The sequence below is a fragment of the Cladosporium halotolerans genome (genome assembly GCF_011745625.1).
Source record: "Cladosporium halotolerans strain TM138-S3 chromosome Unknown Sca12, whole genome shotgun sequence".
NCBI lineage: Eukaryota > Fungi > Ascomycota > Dothideomycetes > Cladosporiales > Cladosporiaceae > Cladosporium > Cladosporium halotolerans.
In genome coordinates, this window is record NW_027191463.1 from 173,923 (window position 1) to 195,355 (window position 21,433).

The 21,433-nt window shown below is 58.9% G+C and overlaps 6 protein-coding genes across 6 annotated transcripts; 4 read left to right on the plus strand and 2 right to left on the minus strand.

Annotated features, from left to right (window-relative positions):
• Positions 1–1,508: 1,508 nt before the first annotated feature.
• On the minus strand, positions 1,509–4,430 carry WHR41_04050 (uncharacterized protein; the record flags this gene model as incomplete). The annotated part of the gene is made up of 3 exons (XM_069372656.1): positions 1,509–2,501; positions 2,553–4,234; positions 4,299–4,430. The coding sequence occupies 3 exons, from the start codon at positions 4,428–4,430 to the stop codon at positions 1,967–1,969; spliced, it is 2,349 nt and encodes a 782-aa protein (XP_069230064.1). The 3' UTR covers positions 1,509–1,966.
• A 1,555-nt stretch (positions 4,431–5,985) lies between these two features.
• WHR41_04051 (uncharacterized protein) lies at positions 5,986–8,901 on the plus strand (the record flags this gene model as incomplete). The annotated part of the gene is made up of 2 exons (XM_069372657.1): positions 5,986–6,462; positions 6,517–8,901. Exons 1-2 carry the CDS (start codon positions 6,319–6,321, stop codon positions 8,899–8,901), a joined length of 2,529 nt encoding a protein of 842 aa, XP_069230063.1. The 5' UTR covers positions 5,986–6,318.
• Positions 8,902–9,222: 321 nt separating this feature from the next.
• Positions 9,223–12,096, minus strand: WHR41_04052 (uncharacterized protein). Its single transcript, XM_069372658.1, has 2 exons — positions 11,381–12,096; positions 9,223–11,322 (listed from the first exon to the last, which is right to left on the minus strand). Exons 1-2 carry the CDS (start codon positions 11,813–11,815, stop codon positions 9,655–9,657), a joined length of 2,103 nt encoding a protein of 700 aa, XP_069229982.1. The 5' UTR covers positions 11,816–12,096; the 3' UTR covers positions 9,223–9,654.
• A 287-nt stretch (positions 12,097–12,383) lies between these two features.
• On the plus strand, positions 12,384–14,967 carry WHR41_04053 (uncharacterized protein; the record flags this gene model as incomplete). Its single annotated transcript, XM_069372659.1, has 2 exons — positions 12,384–13,565; positions 13,618–14,967. 2 exons carry the CDS (start codon positions 12,384–12,386, stop codon positions 14,965–14,967), a joined length of 2,532 nt encoding a protein of 843 aa, XP_069230065.1.
• A 943-nt stretch (positions 14,968–15,910) lies between these two features.
• WHR41_04054 (uncharacterized protein) lies at positions 15,911–17,161 on the plus strand (the record flags this gene model as incomplete). The annotated part of the gene is made up of 1 exon (XM_069372660.1): positions 15,911–17,161. One exon carries the CDS (start codon positions 15,911–15,913, stop codon positions 17,159–17,161), a length of 1,251 nt encoding a protein of 416 aa, XP_069230067.1.
• Positions 17,162–18,452: 1,291 nt separating this feature from the next.
• Positions 18,453–21,125, plus strand: WHR41_04055 (uncharacterized protein; the record flags this gene model as incomplete). The annotated part of the gene is made up of 1 exon (XM_069372661.1): positions 18,453–21,125. One exon carries the CDS (start codon positions 18,453–18,455, stop codon positions 21,123–21,125), a length of 2,673 nt encoding a protein of 890 aa, XP_069230066.1.
• Positions 21,126–21,433: the final 308 nt, after the last annotated feature.

Consider the following 21,433-nt stretch of genomic DNA (forward strand, 5'->3'; position numbering starts at 1 on the left):
TGTCTGCGTGCGGGTGGTGCTCTTCCGGCTCAGAATGGCCCGCGGTCGGCGCAAGAACGATCCAGTCTTGCAGCGTCAGGACTCTTCCTAACCGCACAATATCATGTTCGAATCAGTGATCTGCGAGCTGGATCGGAAGGTGGTGGCTTCATGAAGGAGCTCGTCCCGATCAGCTCGGCAAGTGAGGTTCCTGACAGCCCGGGAGACAGCCTCGCAGGGCGGGGAGGCTGAAGCCACCGAATCCCACGGGGTTAGGGTTGTGTCGGTTGGCGGCAGGCGGCACATGTGCCAAGTGCGGACGACACCTCGTGTATTATTCTGGCTAGGATGCTACATGAGGTACCCGCTTTGCAGGCATTAGCGGTGCGCGACGAACCGCTTCGCGTTAAGATCCTCGAGTGCCCTTTGTATTGGGGATGCGTTGTGAGAGAGGATAGGGCTTGAGTCGTGCCTGTACATTGATTGCCAAAGGTGCACAAAGGATAGGCTGGAAAGGAGAAACCAACAGACTCTATAAGCAAACAAGGTAGAGAGACGGGGGTCGCAAGCGGCCAGGCTTGGCTTCCACCGCGTGCAGTTTGCCCCTCTCGGCATGACATTGTGCGTCGGCTTCGGCAAAAGCCTCCGCCTTCGCGCGCAATCCTCCATGTTTTGGGAGGCGGGCATTGGGAGAGCGCGAGACAAACCGCAAGCTGCTTCTTCGGCCGACGCGAACCAACCGTGCGTCATCTCTCGCTTGCTGGGTGCGCACGAAGGACAATAGTATTTGTAAAGGATCGCGCCAATTCTCTTAACCGAAGGAACTCAAAAAAGATTGGACCATCAATTCTACCACAAGCATAATACGCTGTCCTATCCGCTCTCTCTTCCTCTTTCTCTCTCTCGCTATCTGCAAACTCCCCAGAACCAATAAACCCCATCAAGAATGTCCCTCCCAACCCTCTCCTCCCGCCCCCCTCCGCTCCCCATCCAACCTCAGATAAACCTCCCCCTCCTCCCCGCCTCCGCCCCAACCTCCTCCCTCATCCCCGGCCCATCAGCCCAGCACCAACCCCCACTCCCTCCACTCCCCCCACCACCATCTCCTCCGCCAGCGGCACGATGAATCCCCGGCTGCCGCATCGCAAACCCACAAACCCTACAAACGAACCCCCGCCCAGGGCGAAACGAGTAGCCCGAAAGAGCCTGCTGGCCCGCGGAGCCCGGGAAAAACGCCCAGCCCGGGCTGTGCGGCGCCTGCGGGAAGCCCGGGGGCGGGAGGAAAGGTTCGTGGAGGGGCGTTGAGATGGACATTTGCGTGGTTGGGGGTTGGTAAGGGGGCGGGTGGGCGTGCGGGTGGGCTTGGAGGTTTGCGCAGTGGAAAGGGTCGGAGGCGGGGTTCATTGTGGCTGGTTGGTGTTGGAAGTCGGCGAGGGAGAGGGGCAGCCAGGCGGCGGGGTCGATGGAGGCGTGGTTGAAGTCGAAGGTGGAGGGGTTTTGGTCGGGGGCGGGCATGGTGTTGTATAGGGGGCCGGGGAGAGGGAGGGGTTGTGAGGCGGCTGGGTTGGGGTGTTGGTGGAGCGGAATATCAGGTTGCATGTTGAAGAGAGGATTTGGTTGGGGCGGCCGTTGGTTTGTTTCTAAGTCTCTTGCTCTGCCTTTGCCTTTGCCGATGTAGGGGGCGTATTGATTGGAATCAATGAGTTGCAGTGGCTGCCCAAGTGAGGCGTGGCGAGACGGCTGTGGTGGTAGCATGACTGGCTCAGTCGGGCCAGGGAGATGGAAGGTATCCCACATCATCGCGTCAGCAGCGTCCTGCATAGAAGGCCGTCGCTGGTCTTGAGCAGCGACGTTGGAGGTAGGATCAGCGGCAGCCTGTTGCGAGGCAGGTTCAAAACCCGGGGCATTGGCAAGCATCTGCATGGCCGTGGGCGGTACCTGCAACAGAAGCGTTTCGTTTAGCGCAAGCTCCTCACAACATCAAGCTTCAAGGGGCGGAGGTAGGCGGTACGGCATTCTCTTCGTCCAGTGTGTCGGGGACCGAAGGCCCGTTGTATCCACCCCATGCACCGAATTGCGAGTGCGGGTTGATGTTGAAGCCTGAGTGTTGCATGGCCATAGAAGGATCATTGAAATTGAACTGCTGAGGGGCGGTCTGCTGTAGAGCAGGAGGCTGCACGGCGTAGCTCTGCGGCATAGTCGAGCCTCGTCGATAGTATTGCTGCTGGCTCGGTGGTGAGCTGTAGTGCTGAGATGGACCTGCTTCTCCGTAGTTGGGTCCTGCCGGCGCTGGCGCAAACGCTTGGCCGGGTTGAGTAACTTGATAGAGTGGCTGTCCTTGAGCACTGTTGTGCGGCGAGCCGAAAGCGTTGCTGCTGTTGTTGCTACCAATCGAGCCCGTTGAGTTGGAATGATGCCACATGCTTGGCCGTCTTGTTCCGGCAATGACTTCCAACTCTCGAAGGCGTCCATTCAGATCGTCAAGTATTTCAGAAGTCTCGTTCTGATAACGCTGGCTCCAGCTAGAGAGCAGTCAGTCAATGTGACCTTGCGATTTGAGGGCATTTACTTACCTCATGTAACCCCATCGGACACCAAATTGGGTCAGACATTCTGAGATGTTCTTGATGCAATGGATGCTTCTCATCGTATTGAAGTGCTGAGGGGTATCACCTGGTGGGAGGTTGACCAGCGGGAGCGGAGGTGGTGGTCTCGTCAACGCCTTGACTTCTGGTCGCTGGGCTACTACGCCGTTCAGTAATCCTTGCATGTTCTGCTGCAACACATCAAGGAACTGGCGGCCTGTCATGTACACTCTCATGGCATCGTAAAAAGTGGTCGGTGCAGTGCAATTTTTGTCGGTGATTCTTTGTAGCATTACTCTTGCGAAGCGGATGCAGTATTCGAAGATCAAGGTCTGAGCATAAGGGTTGATGATCGGTACTCGAGGTGACGGCGATAGAACATAGACATAGGAGTAGAGGAGATCTAGCTCGAAGAACAAGAGCATATTCGGCGGCGTGGATTGTGACACGTTCTCGAACCAAGTCTTCATCTGGTCGCATGCGTCCCAGATGTATGGGTATGGCTCATCCCATGCGGTTCTGCCAGACTGGAAAAGATCAGAGTACCACTTGGATTGCAGCCGGCGTAAAGCGAGGAGATCCATTGCATGTTGGTTAGACTGCAACCAGCCCCTAGCTTGAAGTTCTCTGGGATCCGGCGACTGGGGCTGGGAACACGGCGTTCGGGCGAAAGGTACTTTGACTTTGGCACTGTTGTCCGAGAAAGAGAACGCGCGCGTCTGCACAAGAGAGGTCGACCGATCGAAGCAGTAGACACACCAGAAAACTCTGCGTCGCAATTCCAGCTTGTGCTTTGACATTGCTGTGCCCTTGGGAGGGTCTTGATGAAGGCCCAGGTCAATCATAGCCCGAGAAGCTGCACCGATCAAGCTCCAGGAGTCAAAGTGATGCGGATCCAGCATGGCGTATTCCACAAGTAGCACCAGAGCTTGTACACTAGATATAGCACCGGGATGAAGAACCGCCTCGGAGTGTTCCAGGGCAGCACACACGTGCCCTATGCCCTCAAGGTAATGCTGGTCACCACTTCGCTCGGAGAGTGTGGCACTCGAAATGGCCAGTACCATTCGCAGCATCCAGTGGTCGATAGGCTCGGCTTGGTCAGGGCCTCCACGATAGACATTGTTAACTGATGCGTAGAAGCTCGCCTTGTCGAAGACTGGGACCAGCTGGAAGAAGTTATTGAAATAGTACTCCACAAGTTGTGAAGCCACGTGCCACGGCGGAAGCTCCTTAGTCGTTCCTTGTGGTAGAGGGTCTTTGGTGCATGCGGAAAGGATAAGACGTGCGTAGGACATAGCAGTGGTGAATCCGTAAAAGTCTCGGGCGGTGGCGTTAACGGAGAGAAATCCAAAGCCGGACACAAGCTCGTCAATTGCGGAAGCTTCCTCACGACGTTGAGCTTTGCTGGTATTCGGAGTGGGATTGTCTGCGAGAGGTCGTGGTGGTTCATGCGAAGGCCTTCTCGATGGAACAACAGTAGCCGCATCCTCATCCGACATAGAGACGACGGACGGCTTTCTGCGTCGCACATCTTCCAGCTTGGCCTGAAGTTTGTCGATGCGAGTCTCCAGCGTCGAAACATAGCTACGCTCCTTACCCCTAGCAAATTGATCGTTGGTACTCGTGCATTCGTCCGCCCTGCCGTTTCTCTCGCAGGATGTGCAAGCCTGGGTTGCGAGATTAGTGATCGGTCCTGACAGCGCGGCGAAGACACATCTTTCGAGGGCTTACCGGTAGCTTGCCGTCACACTTGATCTTCGCAGTTCTGCATCGTGAACAGGCTGCGACCGGCCGCGAGACCTTCAGCACCGGTGTCTCGAGCGGCATCAGGTCTGTAACATCGAAGTCGTCTACGGACAACATGGTGAGCGGCAGTCACGTGAGTAAGCTGACAGAGCAGCAAGGTGGACGCGGTGGGAGAGACGACGACAACGGTAAGAAGGACGGTGGGATGCCGGAGACATATCGTCTCAGCGCTCAGCTCTCAGCTCCCCAGGTCCACGAGCCAGCGACCTGCAGAGCGACGGGGCAAGCGAGCGGCAACGGCGACAGCAAGGCGTCTGCCTTAGACGACGGTGCGGGAGGGTGCTGGGGTGGCATGGTAGTGGCACGCACCTGTGGTCTTGCTTGCCGGACAGTGGTCAGCTCAGCCTCAGCCCTGTGGGAGGGCGGGCGAGATATTGGGCCGAAGGAATGGCTGAGGATGGGGGCCTGCGCGGCTAGCGTGCAGCAGGCCAATGTCACGTAGCGGCGAGGGCGAAGTGTGTCGCGGAATGAAGTGCCTTGGGCGAGCACGGCGGAGAGGCGGGTGTGAGGGCAGCGGTGGAGGAGACGGGGTGGGATGTGGCACGCGAGGCGGCGCAGGTGCTACGAGGTGGGTTGGGTGGTGAGGGCGATGCTGCTGCTGTTGTGGGCCGCGGCAATGGGTGTGGCAAGGCCGACAAGGGTTGTGCGGTGCGCATGCGACAGGCAGGTAGAGCAGCCTGAGGTAGGCACGGCAGACTCAGGCAGTGAGGCAGGAGCTTTGGTGGAGGAGCAACGTCCCTCGTCCCTCGTCTCTCGTCCCGCCCAGGCGCCCTGCACCATGCCCTGCACCAACGTTGCGCCGCCGCCCAAGCAGAGCCTGCCGGCTCGAGCGGGCAGCTCCTGAGGCTGCCGTGCTTGACAGGCGTCTACTACATTATCTCGCACCTGCACTACCGCCCGTCTCCCCACCGGCGTGGCTTACAGCATCTTCAGCACAGCAGCGCGTGGGCTGGCTGACCGGCCGGCGGACTGATGTGCCGCCGAACTCTACGCTGCGTGAGGGCAAACGGGCGCGCACCGAGGCTTGCCGGCCAGGGCATGTGAGGCCCGCGAGGCCCGCGAGGCACGCTACCCGGCTCATCTGGCTGCGAGCCTAAGGTACCTCACCTCAACTGACTATCGCCAAAGTAGGCCTTGCGGCGAGTGATCGTTCGCCTTCCCGCTCCCGGGCCTTGACCCGGTGGGGCGTTCGGCGAGCATTGGGTGAAATTAATCCGCCCGCCTGCCAGCCTCGCCAGCCCATCACACGGCGATGCGGGCCCTGCGCCTGTCGAGCGCTCATTATTACCACTCTTGCGACTGCCAATGCCCTCGATCATCTCCGCCGCCGGGCAGACTCCACGCCTGCTGTCCGCGCCCGTGGTTGAAGCTCCGCCCCGGTGTGCCCCCGGCGGTCTAGCCCCGCCCGGCCCATCGGCGCGTCGGCGGCCGCTGCTGCTTGTGCGCCGCTCCCACGCGCGCTCGCATGCCACCACGCCCGCCGCCACGGCCTTGCCCACTGCCCTCTGCCACCACACGCCAGCGCTGCTCTGCGCTGCTGCTGCCGCTCGCGGCCTCGCGCACCTCACCCGCGCCCTCCTCGCACACCGGTAAGGCCTCGCTACTTGCCTGCTCTATCTCTCACGTGTTTCATTCTCTCCCGGCCCCACCTTCAATCCCATCCACCCACAGCAATCGCATTTTCCCATACTGCCCATGCGCTTCTCACCTCCCACCATCCATCCCATCCCATCCCATACCTCCCCACCCCACGTTTCGCATGTCTGGCCCTGACCGCGCACACCATAGCCGGGCCTGTGGCACCTGAGTCTCCTTCAGCCGCATTGTAGGCGCTCCTCGCTTGCGCACCGCCGCGCCTTCGCCCACCACAGCTGAGAGCGGCCCTGGTCGGGGCCCTTGTCAGGCCGCTGTGGGCTGTATGCCGCCGATGCCCTAGTCGCCCACCATGGCAGCACTCCAGGCCTCGCCGAACCAACCCACACAAACCATGACCGCCCGGACGAGCCTGAGGAGAGAGGGGTCCAGCGACGCCGCTGGGCCCAGCACCAGTGTCGCACATACCCTCACCGCGTGCACCAGATGTAGACAGGTATATTGCTATTGTCATGTCCGCAAGACGAGAATGTAGGCTTACGCTTTCTAGCGTAAAACGAGATGCGATCCTACATTGCCCAAGTGCGGCCCCTGCGACCGCTCGAACTCTGCCTGCGAGTACTGGGACGCCAGCAAGGGTCGGGTTATGAACCGAAACTATGTCATCTACCTCCAACACAAGGTCCGCGAGTTGGAGGAGGAGCTGGAGCGAGAGGAGAGCGGAGAGTGCGCCGACGACCCGGAAGCCATGATGCGCGCCGCGACAGTACAAATGCACGACGCCCGGGAGTCAAAGTATCTGGGACCGTCCAGCGGGATCGCGACTACGAGGCTGGTGATGCAGTTGGCGAAGCAGTTTACCGACGCCAAGAGCATCAAGGAGATCGTACCGGATGCGCGCGCAAAGCAGATCAACGAATTGTACAACCAAGAACAGGCGAAACCCACGTCCAAGGTCTACCCAATTACCAGTAATGTCGCGGCGCCCGACTTGCCCAACAGAAGTCTTACGGATGTCCTCCTCAGGCTTTACATACTCAAAGTCCAACCTATGTACCCAGCATTGCACGAGCCTACCCTTGAAGCGGACATCGAGGCCGTGTACAACGAAGGCATCGACGCCTCGCCTTACCAGAATTTTGTCACGCGCATGGTCATTTCAATCAGCCTGCAGAAGATGGATACACAATACGCCGGACTGGCAGACAGTTTCTACCTCGCAGCCTTACAATACTTGGAGCCCTGTGTGCGACCCATGGATCTTAGAACGCTTCAATGTTTCGCGCTAATGGCCGAATACTCATTACTCACACCAACAAGGACAGCAATCTACTACGTGGTGGGAATCGCTGTTCGTCTGGCCCAAGCTTTGGGATTGCATGAGGAGAAGACAATCATACGTGGACCTCACGACGGTCGCGCAGACCCTTTGGAAATCGACATGCGGAGACGATTGTTCTGGTGCATCATTGTCATGGAGTTTGGCCTATCGCACGCTCTCGGTCGCCCTTCGATTCTTGCCACAGATCAGGAACATTTCGATGTTGGATGGTTCGAGACTTGTGAAGATAAGTTCATCACCAGGAATGGAATCGATCCAGCTGCGAGACCGACATTGAAGAAGTGGATTACGATACACTTCTTCAAGATGCGTCTGCTGCAGCTCGAGATCAGACGGAAATTGTACAGGGTTAAGCAACCGGATCCGAAGGATGACAGCGACCCTTGGTTTCAACAGATGAACGCGAAACTGTCTGCTTGGAGAGATTCTTCTCCTGATCAAGATGAAGGTTCTGGGCTAGACAAGCGATGGTTCATTGTGCGATACAACACCATGCTGGCTTTCCTCTATCGCCCTTCGCCGCAAGTTCCACGGCCAACGCTACAAGCCGCACTCAAATGCTTTGAAGCCTGCGAGTTCAACATCTACATCCAGAGAGACCAGATCGCTAAGAAGAATGTGGACCTCACCTGGATCTTCACGCAGGCCATCTTCATGGCCATGAACACGATGCTGTGGTCGTTGAGCTACGTCGAAGTACGGCGGAAGTACTCTCGTCAAACAGTCGAAGGCCACATGAACGTCGCGATGGACGCCATCCAGCTCGCTTCTGAACGGTGGCCCGGCGTGGCTTCCGCCGTGCAGCTGTACCAAAACCTCATCGGCGCGATCCTGAAGATCTACGAGAAGGATGGCGACATTCCCATATCCGCCGCAACTCCATCCGACGCCGCCTCGCCCGCCGTGCAATCACACGACGCAAGCCACAGCTCCGGCTCGAACGTCGCCAGCCCCGCGACCGTGGCTAGCAGTTCCGTCGCCACGCCTCCCGAGCGACAAGCGGCCCCTCCGTTCGGCTACATCAACCAGCAATCCCGACGCAGCATCGAGCAGCCCCCGCCAGTGCCCTACCAAAGCAGCGCAACGCCTCCCATGAACAACCACACGCCCCCAATCCCGCAGCAATCCCAGCCCGGCGCAGACCAGTTCTTCGCCAACACCACCACCACCACCAACAACGCCGCCGCCTTCAACCCCCCCGCCCCCACCAACGGCCTCCCCGCCTACGACCTCCCCGCCCAATGGAACCACCTCCCCCCCTTCGTCCCCGACTACGCCTGGCCGCAAAACCCGCCCCAGGACCCCTACGACCAATACCAGCAGCAAAACCACCTCTACCCTCCCCTCCCCCACCAGCAGCAACAGAACCTCTACCCCACCTACCCCTACCCCGACGCTCAACCAAACGCAGACCAATACATGCAGCAGTTCTGGGACCTGGACGGCAACGCGTGGAACAACGGCCTCACGGAGGGCCAGCAGCAGGAGCTGATGCAGGCGCTCGAGACGGACGGCATGCAGGATATCAGGGGGATGATTTCGGAGGGGGAGGAGACGTTGAGGCGGATGGTTGGGGGGAAGACGGGTGGGTAGGGATGGGAGAGGGAAGGGGGGGATTTGTTTTCTTTTTTTTTTCCCCCAGCGTTGGCGTTTTTTGGGCTCGCCAGGGTCCGGGGTTTCTTGGATTCCTGGAAGGTTTTTTCAATTCTTTCCGGACAGTTGATTCTGTTCCGATGGGAATCGGATGGGTGAAAAGGCGTGTGGAATGGGATTGGGTTGGGTTGGGTTGCATGATTACCCCCGGAGCGAGGATTTAGGCTACCTACTAGGCTAAGGTATTACTCCGCCCTTTGCGAATGGTGGGTTGGATAATGGATGGTGGGGTTTGGATGAGGAGCAAAGTTAGAGTTAGTAGGTTGTTGGATCGGAGCAGTGAGAGCGAATTCGATATCAGAGTTTTGATTGCTTCTCTTCTGCCTTCCCGCTCCTCATCTCATTCGATGTTCGGGGTAGTGGTCGGATGGCTGGGCGAGGGGATCTCGAATGTACGCTTTTTTGCTCTACCGCGTGAGGTGGAGAAGTACACCGAACAGTTGTGGAGCCCGGAGGCATGGTAATCACGAGTGGTGCGCACATATCATCGAGACAGGACGACGCTCACGTCTTCGTCGATCTTCCCGCTACAGCTTCTCCAAAACTCCCCAGTGTGAAACAAGGACAGGAACGCTTCTGCCGAATTTCCACACGATCTTCCAATATCTACAACCCGCCCACAAAGGGAGGGGAGACGTCTAACAAACACCCACCCATCTTTTCTTTCCACCCTTCCATCGTCTATCTACCCACCTACGCCCTCTCCCTAGCAATCTCCACAACCCTCTCCGCCGCCTCCTCAAACCCATCAAACGCCTCCAGCCCCAGCCCGCTCTCCGCAATAATCCTCTGCCCCACCTCCTCATTCGTGCCCCTGATCCGCACAACAACCGGCACGCCGCGCATATCCACCTCCTTGAACGCCAGCAGCACGCCCTCGGCGATCATCCCGCCATCCGTCAAACCCCCAAAGATGTTCACGAAAATCACCTTCACGCGCTCGTCGCGCAGGATGAGCTCGAAGGACTTCTTGACCGTCGCGGACGTCGCCTTGCCGCCCGTGTCGAGGAAGTTGGCCGCGCGCCCGCCGTGCAGGCGCAGCGCGTCGACGGTGTTCATCGCGAGCCCGGCGCCGTTGACGAGGGTGCCGATGTTGGCGGCCGGGGACGAGGGGTCGAGGCGGATGAGGACGATGCCGTCGCGCTCGGCTTCGACTTCGGAGGGGTCTTCGGTCGCGGGTCGCCGGAGCGCGACGAGGTCTTGTTGGCGGTTGGCGGACTTGGGCGCGCTGTCGTCGAATTGGAGGTGCAGGGTCGGGGCGTGCAGGAGGAGGTTGCCCGCCGGGGTGATGGAGAAGGAGGCGCCGAGGGTGATCGCTTCTTTGTCGGTGTACATTTTTGAGAGGGCGAGGAGGAGCGCGGTGGTTTGGGCGTGGGCTGCTGGGGGCGCGGCGTCGAGTTGGGCGTGGGAGATTGCGGCGCTGAGGGTGGATTGGGAGGGGCCGGTTGTGTAGGGGTAGGGGAAGCGGTGGAGGCGGTGGAGGAATTGGGTTGGGTCGGTCGTGGGGGCTGTGGCGAGGGCGGGTTCGCGCGCGGTGCGGTCGACGGTTACGGAGAGGTAGAAGCCGGTTTTGGGCGCGGGGTCTTGCGTGATGGAGAGGCCTTCGATGGGGGAGAGGTAGGGCGCGAGGACGTCGGGGCCTTGGTCGGGTTTGAGGACGAGGGTGCGTTTTTGCTGGGCTGCTTCGCGGGCTCGTCGTTGGGTTTCTGCCAGTGGGCGGCGCGAGGATGTGTGGTATCCGCGTTTCTGGTTGGCGGCGTCTTGGATGATTTTGCTAGGGTCTCTGCCGGATTGGCTGAGCAGCGATTTCATGACCGGGCCGAACTTCTCGGGGTGGTCGACCATTGTCACACCAACGTCTTCCAGAATCTTGAGCTTGTCCGTGGCGCCCTTCTCGCCTCTGGACGTCCAGGCACCGGCGTGACCCATGATCCGTCCTGACGGTGCGTGGATGCCACCCAAGATCGCAGCGATGGGTTTCGGGTTCTTTACACGCTTCTTGTAGTCTTTGATCCACTCCGCAGCATCGATTTCTGCACGGCCACCAAGCTCCCCGATGAGGATTATGCCTTCTGTCTCTGGGTCCGCTTCGAACACCTTGAGTGAATCTACCAGGTTGGTTCCGGCAACGATGTCTCCGCCCATGCCGATGCACAAGCTCTGACCGAGCCCTGCTCGTGTGACAGATGCGACAGCCTCGTATGAGAGAGTGCCTGATTTTGCAGCAATACCGACATGTCCAGGAGCGAATGTAGGCAGTGGTTGGAATCCGATTCGGCAGTTGCCTATAGGTGCAATGATTCCAGGTGCGTTTGCGCCTACCAGACGAGATTTTGACTGAGTCTTGAGAATGCTCGATACCTGGACGAATCGCGGTCAATGTTTGCTACTTGTTGGTCTCAAAAGGTTCAAAACTCACTCTCAGAATGTCATGTAAAGGAATGTGCTCCGCAACAGCAACGATCAACGGAATCTCCGCCTCAATAGCATCCTCAATGGCTTTGCCACAGTGAGGAGCAGCGACAAACACAGCAGTAGCATCGGGCTTGAGTTGCTCCTTGGCCTTTTTCAAGTCTGGCAAAAGTGGAAGACCCAGATGCTCGCCCTCTTTACCAGGCGTAACTCCGCCTACGATGTTGGTGCCATACTCTAAACTGTCTTTGGCGTTGCCGGTGGCGACGCGTCCAGTGAATCCCTGATATATGACACGGGTGTGCTTGCCGATGCGCAGGTTCTGTACGGTGTCCTCATACGATTGCAGGGCTCTGAACGAAGAGAAAGGTCGTGATGTTGTGCGAGTTGCGGTGATTCTCGTGGCGGCAGAGAATGCCTGACTGCGCCGTACCGTGGCCATGATGACTGGGTAATACAGGGGAAACAAGGAGACAGGAGGAGAAGGCGGTTCGACAATTCTATCGTCTAAGGATATTCTTGTGGTATTTGAATAAAGCTCGTGGACGTCGAGGAAGTATGTTTAGGTCCGGGAATAAGTTATGACGATCACCTCCGCCGACTTCGGGTCCTCGGGCTATTCCAGCCTGTGAGATGCTGGCCATTGGCCTCCATTAGCAATTCTGACCATGCAATTCCCGTAAAGACTAGTTATAATATCATTGAGGCGAAGGGAGAACATGTGCAGACGGCTTCGACGCACGGTGGACGCGATCATGCTGTGCTACTATAGCTCCCACGCGACACAACAATGACATCGGCCGGCGTGGAGTGAGGGCAGCCCCGGCAGGGATCTCCATCTGCCGCGGCTACCACCAAGCGGCGGCACGCGGCGCCTCCCTCTAGCGCACGGCCCCGCTCACTGGCTGGCTGGGACGCGCGAAAGCCCTCGCTGGCGATTCCGTCCTGTCTGTGCCATCGCGGAATGCGTGCGCCAACCAGACGTGAGCCCGCCAGACTCCCTCGCGACCATGGACAACCACAGCATCGTCCAGATCGCCTCGCTCGCCAATAGCCAGGAGCACCAGCAGCACCACCAACAACACCCGCAGCACCAGCAGTCGCATCCGCAGTATGCCGACAGTCCGGGCGACGCCCACGGCACCAAGAGGAAGGCCGAGGATGGCTCGCAAGGCCCTGGAGGGAAGTCACGGCGCTCGCGATACATCTCGCTAGCCTGCAATGAATGCAAGCGTCGCAAGATCAAGTGCAATGGCCAGACGCCGTGCCAGCGCTGTGGGAACCTGAACCTCGAGTGCGTCTATGCGCCGAACTGCTGCACTGGCTTCAAGGACTCGCAGGAGTACAAGGATATGGCGAATCACGTCGCGTCACTTCAAGAGCAGGTCAACATGCTGTATGACAATCTGAACAATCTGCGTGGGAGCCTGGGCCAGCCAACACCTCCCGTCACCCAGCAGGTCCAACAACAGCCGCAACCTGCCCCACCGCCTCCCCAGTCGAACACGCCCATCGACCCGTCACTGCAGAACCATGCATTCGGCCTACCGCAAGCCGCGCCAGGTGCGCCAGTCCCGATGTCACCATCTCATGCCCGGCAACGCAGCTTCTCGCAGCAGCCTACATATCGCGGACCGACCAGCTCGGAATTTAGCTTTGGCGTCGCGAAGAATAGCCTTCAAACTATGGGTATCACGCCTCAGAGTATGGACGGGAATGGCGAGGTGGAAGCAGAGCCAACCCATAGGGCACCGCAAGAGACAACGACGCCGGCGGAGCGCAACAACCAATTGATCCAAGACACGCATGAGGAGAAAGATCCGATATACAGCGTCTCGAAAGATGAAGCGCTTCGGCTTTGCCGAGTGTATGCAGAGGAGGTTCATCTCATGTATCCAATTCTCAACTTAGAGAAGGTCATCGCGCACACGGAGCGGCTGTATCAGTTCATCGAGGCGATCAGGCGCTCTGGCTTCATGCAGCAAGGCTTCCCTGGCGCAGACGCTATTTACGACGACGAGACGATCGTGCTGAAATTGATCATAGCAGTCACGTTGACGATGGAGGGATCAGGCGTCAGCGAGTTGGCTCGGAAGATTTTCGAAAGTCCTGGCGTGCAGGCGGCTGCTAAGAGTGCACTCAATGGGGATCCTCCTGTTTCTTTGAAGTCCGTGCGAATTCTAGCAATGATGGTAGGCTCCACTGATTTCGCTTATTTCTCGGGACTGTCACTGACTTCAACAGGCAATGTATGAATTCCACCGCGACAATGAAGTCGCCTCGTGGCGCAACATTGGCAACGCAGCAAGACGATGTGTCGAGCTAGGTCTACACCGACATGAGACCTATGATGCGATGTCCGAGCCAAACGATCGAGTCGAGGCCAAGATGATGTTCTGGACTGTCTACATCCTCGACCGAAGATTCAGCTTTGGGACGGGCATGCCGTTTGCGTTGCAGGATACCGATGTCGATCCGTCAGTACCGAAACCCGACGACCGATCGAGCTACCTATCAGCGATGGCGCGATTCTGCGAGATCAGCAGCAGAGTCTGGCGTACTGTGTCTAAGACTCCAACAGCTGCAAACGACGGCAGTGGAAGCGTGAACGTTCCTGAGATGGCTTACCTCGATTACCAAGTCATCGACTGGCATCGCAGCATCCCGTCGTCCCTCAAATTTGAGCATCCTTCTCAGCCACCTTCGAGCGAGCCAGCTCCCTCTCGCGGTGGTTACCGTCTGCGCGTCATCTTATACCTGCGCGCAAACCAGATGCGCATACACATCTACCGACCTGTGCTACACTCAGCGACTAGCATCATGCAGAATCGCGAACAAGCGCAGACGACAGTGGACGTGGCGAAGGATACTATCCGCGTGCTCACCCACGTCAGCCAGACATCAGATGTTTATCACACGCAACAGGCGTTGTTCAACCCGTTCTTGACGGGAGCTCTGGCAGTCCTGTTTCTTGCCGTCAGCCACACGCCAGCAACTTTTGCCGACAACGTCCGCGAGGAATTCTACATGGCCCTCGATCTCGTGCGCGTCCTCAGCAAAGGCAGCCCAATCAGTCAGAGGCTATGGAACGCCATCCGCCACCTCAAGGAATACGCGCCAAAGCTTGGCTTGATCGCAAACAAAGCGGACAGCCAGCCGCCGCAAAACCACCACCAAAATCACCAGCCAAATACGCTGTCAACGCCTCAGTCTCTGCCACCGTCTTTACCACAATCTCAGTCAAACTCAAAGTCCGACTCCGATCCCAGCCGGAGCGCAGCCGTCGCCATGGCCGGCCTCGCAGGCCACAACGTGAACGAAATCGAGCTGTACAACGGCGGCGAACAAAACCAGCAGAGTTCTTGGCCCGTGCCTCTCGGAAATAGTAGTAGTCCTGAAGGCATGGCGAACGACTTGACGAGCTTGTTTGAGGCCGCTGGAGGGCTGCAGGCAATGGGTCAGGGGCAGGGGTACGGCCAGCATGGGATGAACGGGAACCAAATGGCTGGTCAGGATCGCGCGCAGCATGCTGAGGACGAGAACGGTGATGCGGCGCAGGTGCAGTTGACGGGGATTATGGATGATCTGTTCTAAGGAATTGTCATTGCGATAGAGTGATACCAGATGCGCCTAGATTGTTGTTTCACAGATCAGTATCGGCTAACGTAATCAACGCACGACATTGGATCAGTCACGATCATGTTGTTTTGCACATATCCTTTCCTGCATTGGATTCATGATGATTGTCGAAACGTGACGTTCAAAATGACACTGGAAACGCTCAGCTGCCTTCGATTTCCCCGTGGTGAAGTCCAATCACGTTCAAGCGCACCCTGCTCCACAGCGCAACTGGGGCTCTCAGGCTCAGGCATCTCATCCCACTTTCGGCTCTGCGCGCGAAAGCCCATTCAACCTCCCCCATAACCACCGCCAAGAGCACAACAACAACTCTGGCACCCGGCCAGTCCCTCGCAGTCGAACGCACCACCTCGGATCCGCTGGAACTCTTCCGGCTACCTCGCGAAAAGGCGGACAAGCCCTCAGTGTCGGCGAACGGCGGTGATTTTGCGCCTTTTGGTGGGGCTTGGGTGTGATTGCAGCGCACTGCAGTGAAGAGCTTTGGCGAACCGGAGCACGTGATTCTGGCGCAGACGGTCGAGAAGTCGCGCGTGAGCATTGCCTTGCCTTGGACGGCCGGAAACGGTGTTTTCCAGCTGCGGACCGAGTCACTGCGGACCCATACACAGCCTTGAGGCCCAATCCGCATTTACAGCTACACCGCTCAGCTACCCTCACTCGGAACAGAAAGAGCAGACCACGACAAAGACCTAGCACTGGAGAGCAGGCTACCACAACATACCACGCGGACGACCTGTCACCGAAACTGGCTCCCAAGCGCGAGTACGACCTAGCCGAGCTCTCGGAAACCGCCAGCTCGACGTCCGCCTCCTACGAAGCGGCAGCCGAGCAACGCCTGTCGAACGCGCTAGAGAAAGCCCTCACGATCAGCGAGATCGAGCTGGACGAGAACCTGACGATGAGCTCCTCCTCGCAGGCGCCCGAGTCGTGGATATCGGCCTTCTGCTCGCTCGTCGGGCACGAATACTTCGCCGAGGTCAGCGAGGACTTCATCGAGGATGACTTCAACTTGACCGGCCTGCAGAGCCAGGTCCCTATGTACAAGGAGGCGCTGGAGATGATTCTGGACGTGGAGCCTGAAGATGCCAGCGACGAGGAGGAAGAGGAAGAGGACGAAGACGAGGATGAGGACGAGATGCTCGACCCCGAAGGGAAGAGCTACCGGCAGGCGGACGCGGCGGAGCGGCGGCACCTGCGGATGGCGAGCGACCTGAGCGTGATCGAGAGCTCGGCGGAGATGCTGTACGGGCTGATACACCAGCGCTTCATCACGAGCCGGCAGGGCATCCAGCAGATGGCGGAGAAGTACGAGCTGGGCCACTTCGGGCACTGCCCGCGCGTGCACTGCTACGGCGCGCGCGTCCTGCCCGTCGGCTGCTCCGACATCCCCGGCCAGGAGACTGTCAAGCTGTTCTGCCCCAGCTGCCTCGATGTCTACACGCCGCCCAACTCGCGCTTCCAGACCGTCGACGGCGCCTTCTTCGGCACCACCTTCGGCTGCCTCTTCTTCATGACCTTCCCCGAGCTCGACGTCGGCGGCGACAAGCCCGCCCCTCCCCCTCCAGCTCCCCTCGTCGACCCTCTCGCCACTGGCCCCTCCTCCACCACAGCAGCAGGCACAAAAACCGCCCGCTCCTCCCTCTCCTCCTCCCTCACATCCCCGCAACCCGCCACGGCACCCCACAACACCAGCGCGAGCGCGACCGCCAACGCCAACCCGGTACCCCTCCCTCCCCAACCCGACAACATCAACGGCGTGTCCCCGCACAACCTCGCCCCCGGCCTCGGGCACGGCAACATCTACGAGCCCCGGATCTACGGCTTCCGCGTCAGCGAGGTCGCCAAGACCGGCCCGCGCATGAAGTGGCTGCGCTCGAAGCCCGGCGACGCGAACGAGCTGGACGAGAGCGCGATCTGGGCGGCGGCGCAGGCGGCGAAGGCTGGGGCCGCGGACGCGGACGCGGAGATGCCGGATCAGGGCGCGGGCGAGGTGGAAGATGAGGAAATGGAGGGGGTGGGCGAGGTGGTTGCCAAGGGCGGGAAGGGGCGGAGGAGGGAGAATGGCGGTGGTGGGGATGGGGGGTTGAATGGTAATGGCAATGGGGTTGGGGTTGGGACGGCGGTGAGGGCGGGGAGTGGGGGTGGTTGATGATTGGGGTTGATGGGTGAGGTGCGAAATGATTGAATGTTAGGGGCAACGCGTGATGGGAGGGCGATGAGGCTCTTCTGGGTATTGTTAGGGTACCTTGCGAGGGGCGGTATGATTAGTTTATATGCTAGCGAACGTTTTTCCTTTTTCTTTTTTTTTTGAATATGCTTCGAATTTCCTTTTCTGGCATTTTCGTCTCGTTGTGGTGAATATTAGAGTTCGATCTGTGTAGCTCTCACTGTGTCGCAGTGTAGGGTCGTACCGGATAGGTAGCTAGTCGTTACAACATAAGGTATCCTGCAAATGTGATCAGATGCCAATGCCTGCTGAGCACGGGCAGGGATTAGGACAAGCAATAGCTGAAACAGACTAGAGTCCCTAGCTCGATCATCCCTCTTGAGTAATGTCCCTTTGATCATGGCAAGGAACTAGATTGCTGAAGATTGCTCTCATTCCTGGAACACGCCTTGCTCGCTGGAAGAGGTCGTGCCCACGAGTGCGAGTCTATCTTATTTTACTGTGATATATCTGGATTCTCTCAACAGCAGTGACATCCATCCTACGTACAACGTCTGACCGGGTGCCTTTTACGCCGAGTCAAGCTTGCCGACTGGACATAAGAATCATCAGTCGGAAATGATTGGATCATCAATCTATGATTCGAGCCAGCATCCCGGCTCTCACGAATCAGACGGGCATCTGCAGACCCAGTAGTGCGGGAACGGCGGGCGAACGAGTTTCTCTTTGGTGTTCCTGCGGGTCCCACACGGCTGAGGCTAGCGGGGTGCTTTGCTTGGAAGGACGCCTGGGGGCCGTTTCTCAAAACATGAGACCTGAGTCGCGCGCGCAGGAGGAGCTCTACGCGGTATGCGATATGAGCTGGAGGAGTGAGGCGTGCATGGAGCCTTGCGCATCTGTCATTCCCAGGCGCCCATGCATTTCATTAGCGGCGACCTGACAGGTCGAGGGCCGGGTTGCACGCTGGCCCTACCGCCGCGCGCTTCTGGTGGCTTTCGACAGCAGCGCCGGCGCTATGCCTGTTCCTGAAGATCAGCAGTGTGGACGGCTCTCGCTCCACGCAAGCCTTGCCTGGCCCACGACCGTCTGAGCATGTCTCCCTCCTTCGCTCTCGAGGTCGAACCGACTATCGCGGACGCTCTCACAGGCTCGTCCTGCTGCTACGGAGTTGGGCTGCCTGGAAGCGAGCTGGTCAATTTTGACTGACCGGCCCATTGGGACTTGGAAGGACTCCGGGCTGTCTCTTGCTCTCGCTGGACCTAGGATGCCCGCCATGTACGATCCCACTCAGCCCTCGGCCGCGACGGGCAATGTCGTCTCTTGCTACGGACCTCTGCAGCAGCGGCCACAGACGCCGCAGACGCCTCAGGCGCTCGACAAGCCGCTGCCGTCGCTCCCCTCTCCGACCCTGACAAACCCCGATATGGTTCTGCCCCACGCCGGGTCCGTACATGCGCCAGACTCGCCGGAGAGTCTAGGCGGACCACCCAGCATAAGCTATCTGCGAGACATCACCAACCAAGATGCCGGAGAGCGCGCGAGCATGGATCGAGAATGGCAGCTTCAGCAGCCTGCCAAGAAAGAGAAGCGTAGTCTCATGGGTCGGAAGATGATGCTTTTGAGGAACCGCCCGGGCAGCGCGAAAAAAGATGACGCTCAGTCGAGACATGATAGTCCGGCTCGACAGGAGTTTTACGACGACAATCCACCCATCGCATCGTCGCCCACGATCCACGACGGCGACCGTCTGGCTCCGCAAATCAGCAACGATAAGCGCTCAAGCATCGGTGCTAGCTCGTTCAACAGTGAAGAATACGAAGCGGCGCTTCCGGCGTTCCTCTCGAGATACCAAAGCAGGGAGGAGACCGAGGATGAGCTCACCGACACTGAAAAGCCACCGGCGGTGCGCATGGGATACAGTTGCAGCATCGCCGGCGGCGCAGACGCCCAGCGAAAGGCGCAAGAAGAGGAGGAGCACAACTCCGCCATGCTCAGCCAACGGGCAGAGCAAATCCTGGCGAACGCGAAAAAGCGGCTGAACCTCATGGAAGGCAACCTGCGCGGCGCGAGGGACTTGGTCGCGCCGCTGACCGCTGCGAATCTGAAGCGGGCGACTTCTCTGGGCTCCTCGCATACGTCGCCGGCTTACGGGACGAAAAGGTTCTTGATGGACGGATACACGAACACGCGGCCCGGGCGGGTTCTACACATGCAGGCTAGCACGCCTTCCCTCGGAGCCGACTACCACCAGGGCCATGCCCGCACCCACAGCGACAATGCGTTGCCGGAGAGGCCTCATACCGCTCTGGCGAGGGGAGATGCTTTTGGCAGGAAAGGACGCATACCTGTACGGCCGAGTAATTCTACGTGGACGGATTTGAGAGGTTCGCGCAGTTTCGACTCGCTGAAGAGCAGCGATGTCCAGCCTCCACGCGAATCTCCCGCTGCCATGGGGACTCCTGACCCAGATCTGGAGCCTTTGCCTGAAGAGAGCGCTTCTCAGGTCGCCCCGTCTGTACGAGACAACCGGGAGAGCGTATATACCGAGTCAGCGTACGGGTACGGTCTGGGCATTACTCGATCGCCTTCGACAACAGACAATTTAAGGGAGCAGATGTCCAGCTTGAAAGGCAGGATCTCATCACTCAGAGATAGGGCGAAAGAGGACAGTATCCGACGGCAGAGCTACAACAGCTTGAAAGACGCGTCGCCGCTCAACAATGCTGATTTTCAGGCGCCCGACATGTGGTATTCTGACTCTTCTAGCCCTGCCGGGCAGAGTCCATTCGATGCACAGAATCAGTATCAGAGGAGTCCGTCAAAGCCTGAAGGAGGTGATAGGACGTGGGGCGCACTTCCTTTGAAAACTGGCAGTAGAAATGCTTTCGCGGAGATGGCGGCAGTGCAGCGATCCGATTCTCCTTCTTTACGCCAGAGACGTATTCAGTACGGAGAGGCGAATGCAGGACACAGCAATCCGCCGGGACAAGGCCATGGTCGCACTGGAAGCCGAGACATGCCCGGGTCATTCGATACCAGTGACAACGAAGTTCTCTCGGACGCTGGAGGAGGAGCGCAAACATCTACCAGCGACGCTCCCACGCTTTCCACACCAGAGAACCCCTCGGAATACTTCCCCGACAACGACGACGAAAGCGTCTACGAAGACGCTGAGCCCGACCTCCCAACCTCCGTCGTCCCCCACGAAGAGCGCGAAGACGCCTTCGACTACGAGCACTTTTTCCTTCACAGTGCCATGGCTCGCTACCAACAAAGCAGCAGCCCCGACCACTCCGACACCGACTCCGTCTCCTCCACTTCCACCGCCAAAGGCCCGACCACCACAACCCGCGACCTCGACCCCGCCCACTACGACGGCGCCGACCCGCCCGACACGCCCGAAGCCCTGCGCGAAATCGAGCGCAAGCTCGCCCACAGCCGCTCACAATCCGTCGACAGCGTCAGCACGCTCGCGTCCTTCGCGACCGCCACCGAGCAGCAGGGCCGCGCCTCCCCGACCCCGAGCGCCCTCGCCCTCGCCCAAGTCTCCAAATCCCACAGCCGCCGCTCCAGCCGCGCCCTCTCGCGCCCCTCGTCCACCGACCCGCAACGCTCCCGCCGACCCCCCTCAGATCCCAGCCGCATCAGCAGCAGTCTGCGCCGCTCGCAGGGCATCCCCACGCCGCTGCTCAGCCCGCTGCTGTCTTCGACGCCCGTCGCGGACCCTACGACGGTCGCTGTCAATGCGCTGCTGAATCCGCAGGGAAGGTGTCTGGGGCTGAAGGATAAGGCGCTAGTGTTTGGGGTTGTGGAGAGTTTGCGGAGGGTGTGCGAGAAATTGCAGGAGGGCGAGGATGAGGAAGGGGTGGAAGTGGGGGAGGCGAGGGCGAGGCTGGAGGGGGTGAGGAGGGCGTTGGAGGGGGTGGGAGGTGGCGAGGAGCGGTGATGGTGTTTTTGGTTTTTTTTTCCCCTGAGGGTTTCGGGCCCGTTTTGAACGTTTGATTCGTTTTCGGATTGTATCTTTTTTTTCGTGGATGCTCTGAGGAGCTGTATCTTACGATGCCTGTGATGGCTGGATGTACTTTCTTGTTCGGATTGGGAGGGACTTGGGCATATCCTTTTCTTTTCTTGTTACTATAGTAGATACTTTTACCTTTCTGTGAGATATGGGGAAACGATTGATGCACACACTCAATTTAATGGACGGCCGTGTCAAGACCCATTTTCACGACCGTTTCCGATTCACTGCATAAT

Coding starts and splice junctions, on each gene's coding strand:
- WHR41_04052 (XM_069372658.1), bottom strand. CDS start 11,815: ATGGCCACGGTACGGCGCAGTCAGGCATTCTCTGCCGCCACGAGAATC. Junction 11,323..11,380: donor CTTTACATGACATTCTGAGA/GTGAGTTTTGAA, acceptor CGATTCGTCCAG/GTATCGAGCATTCTCAAGAC.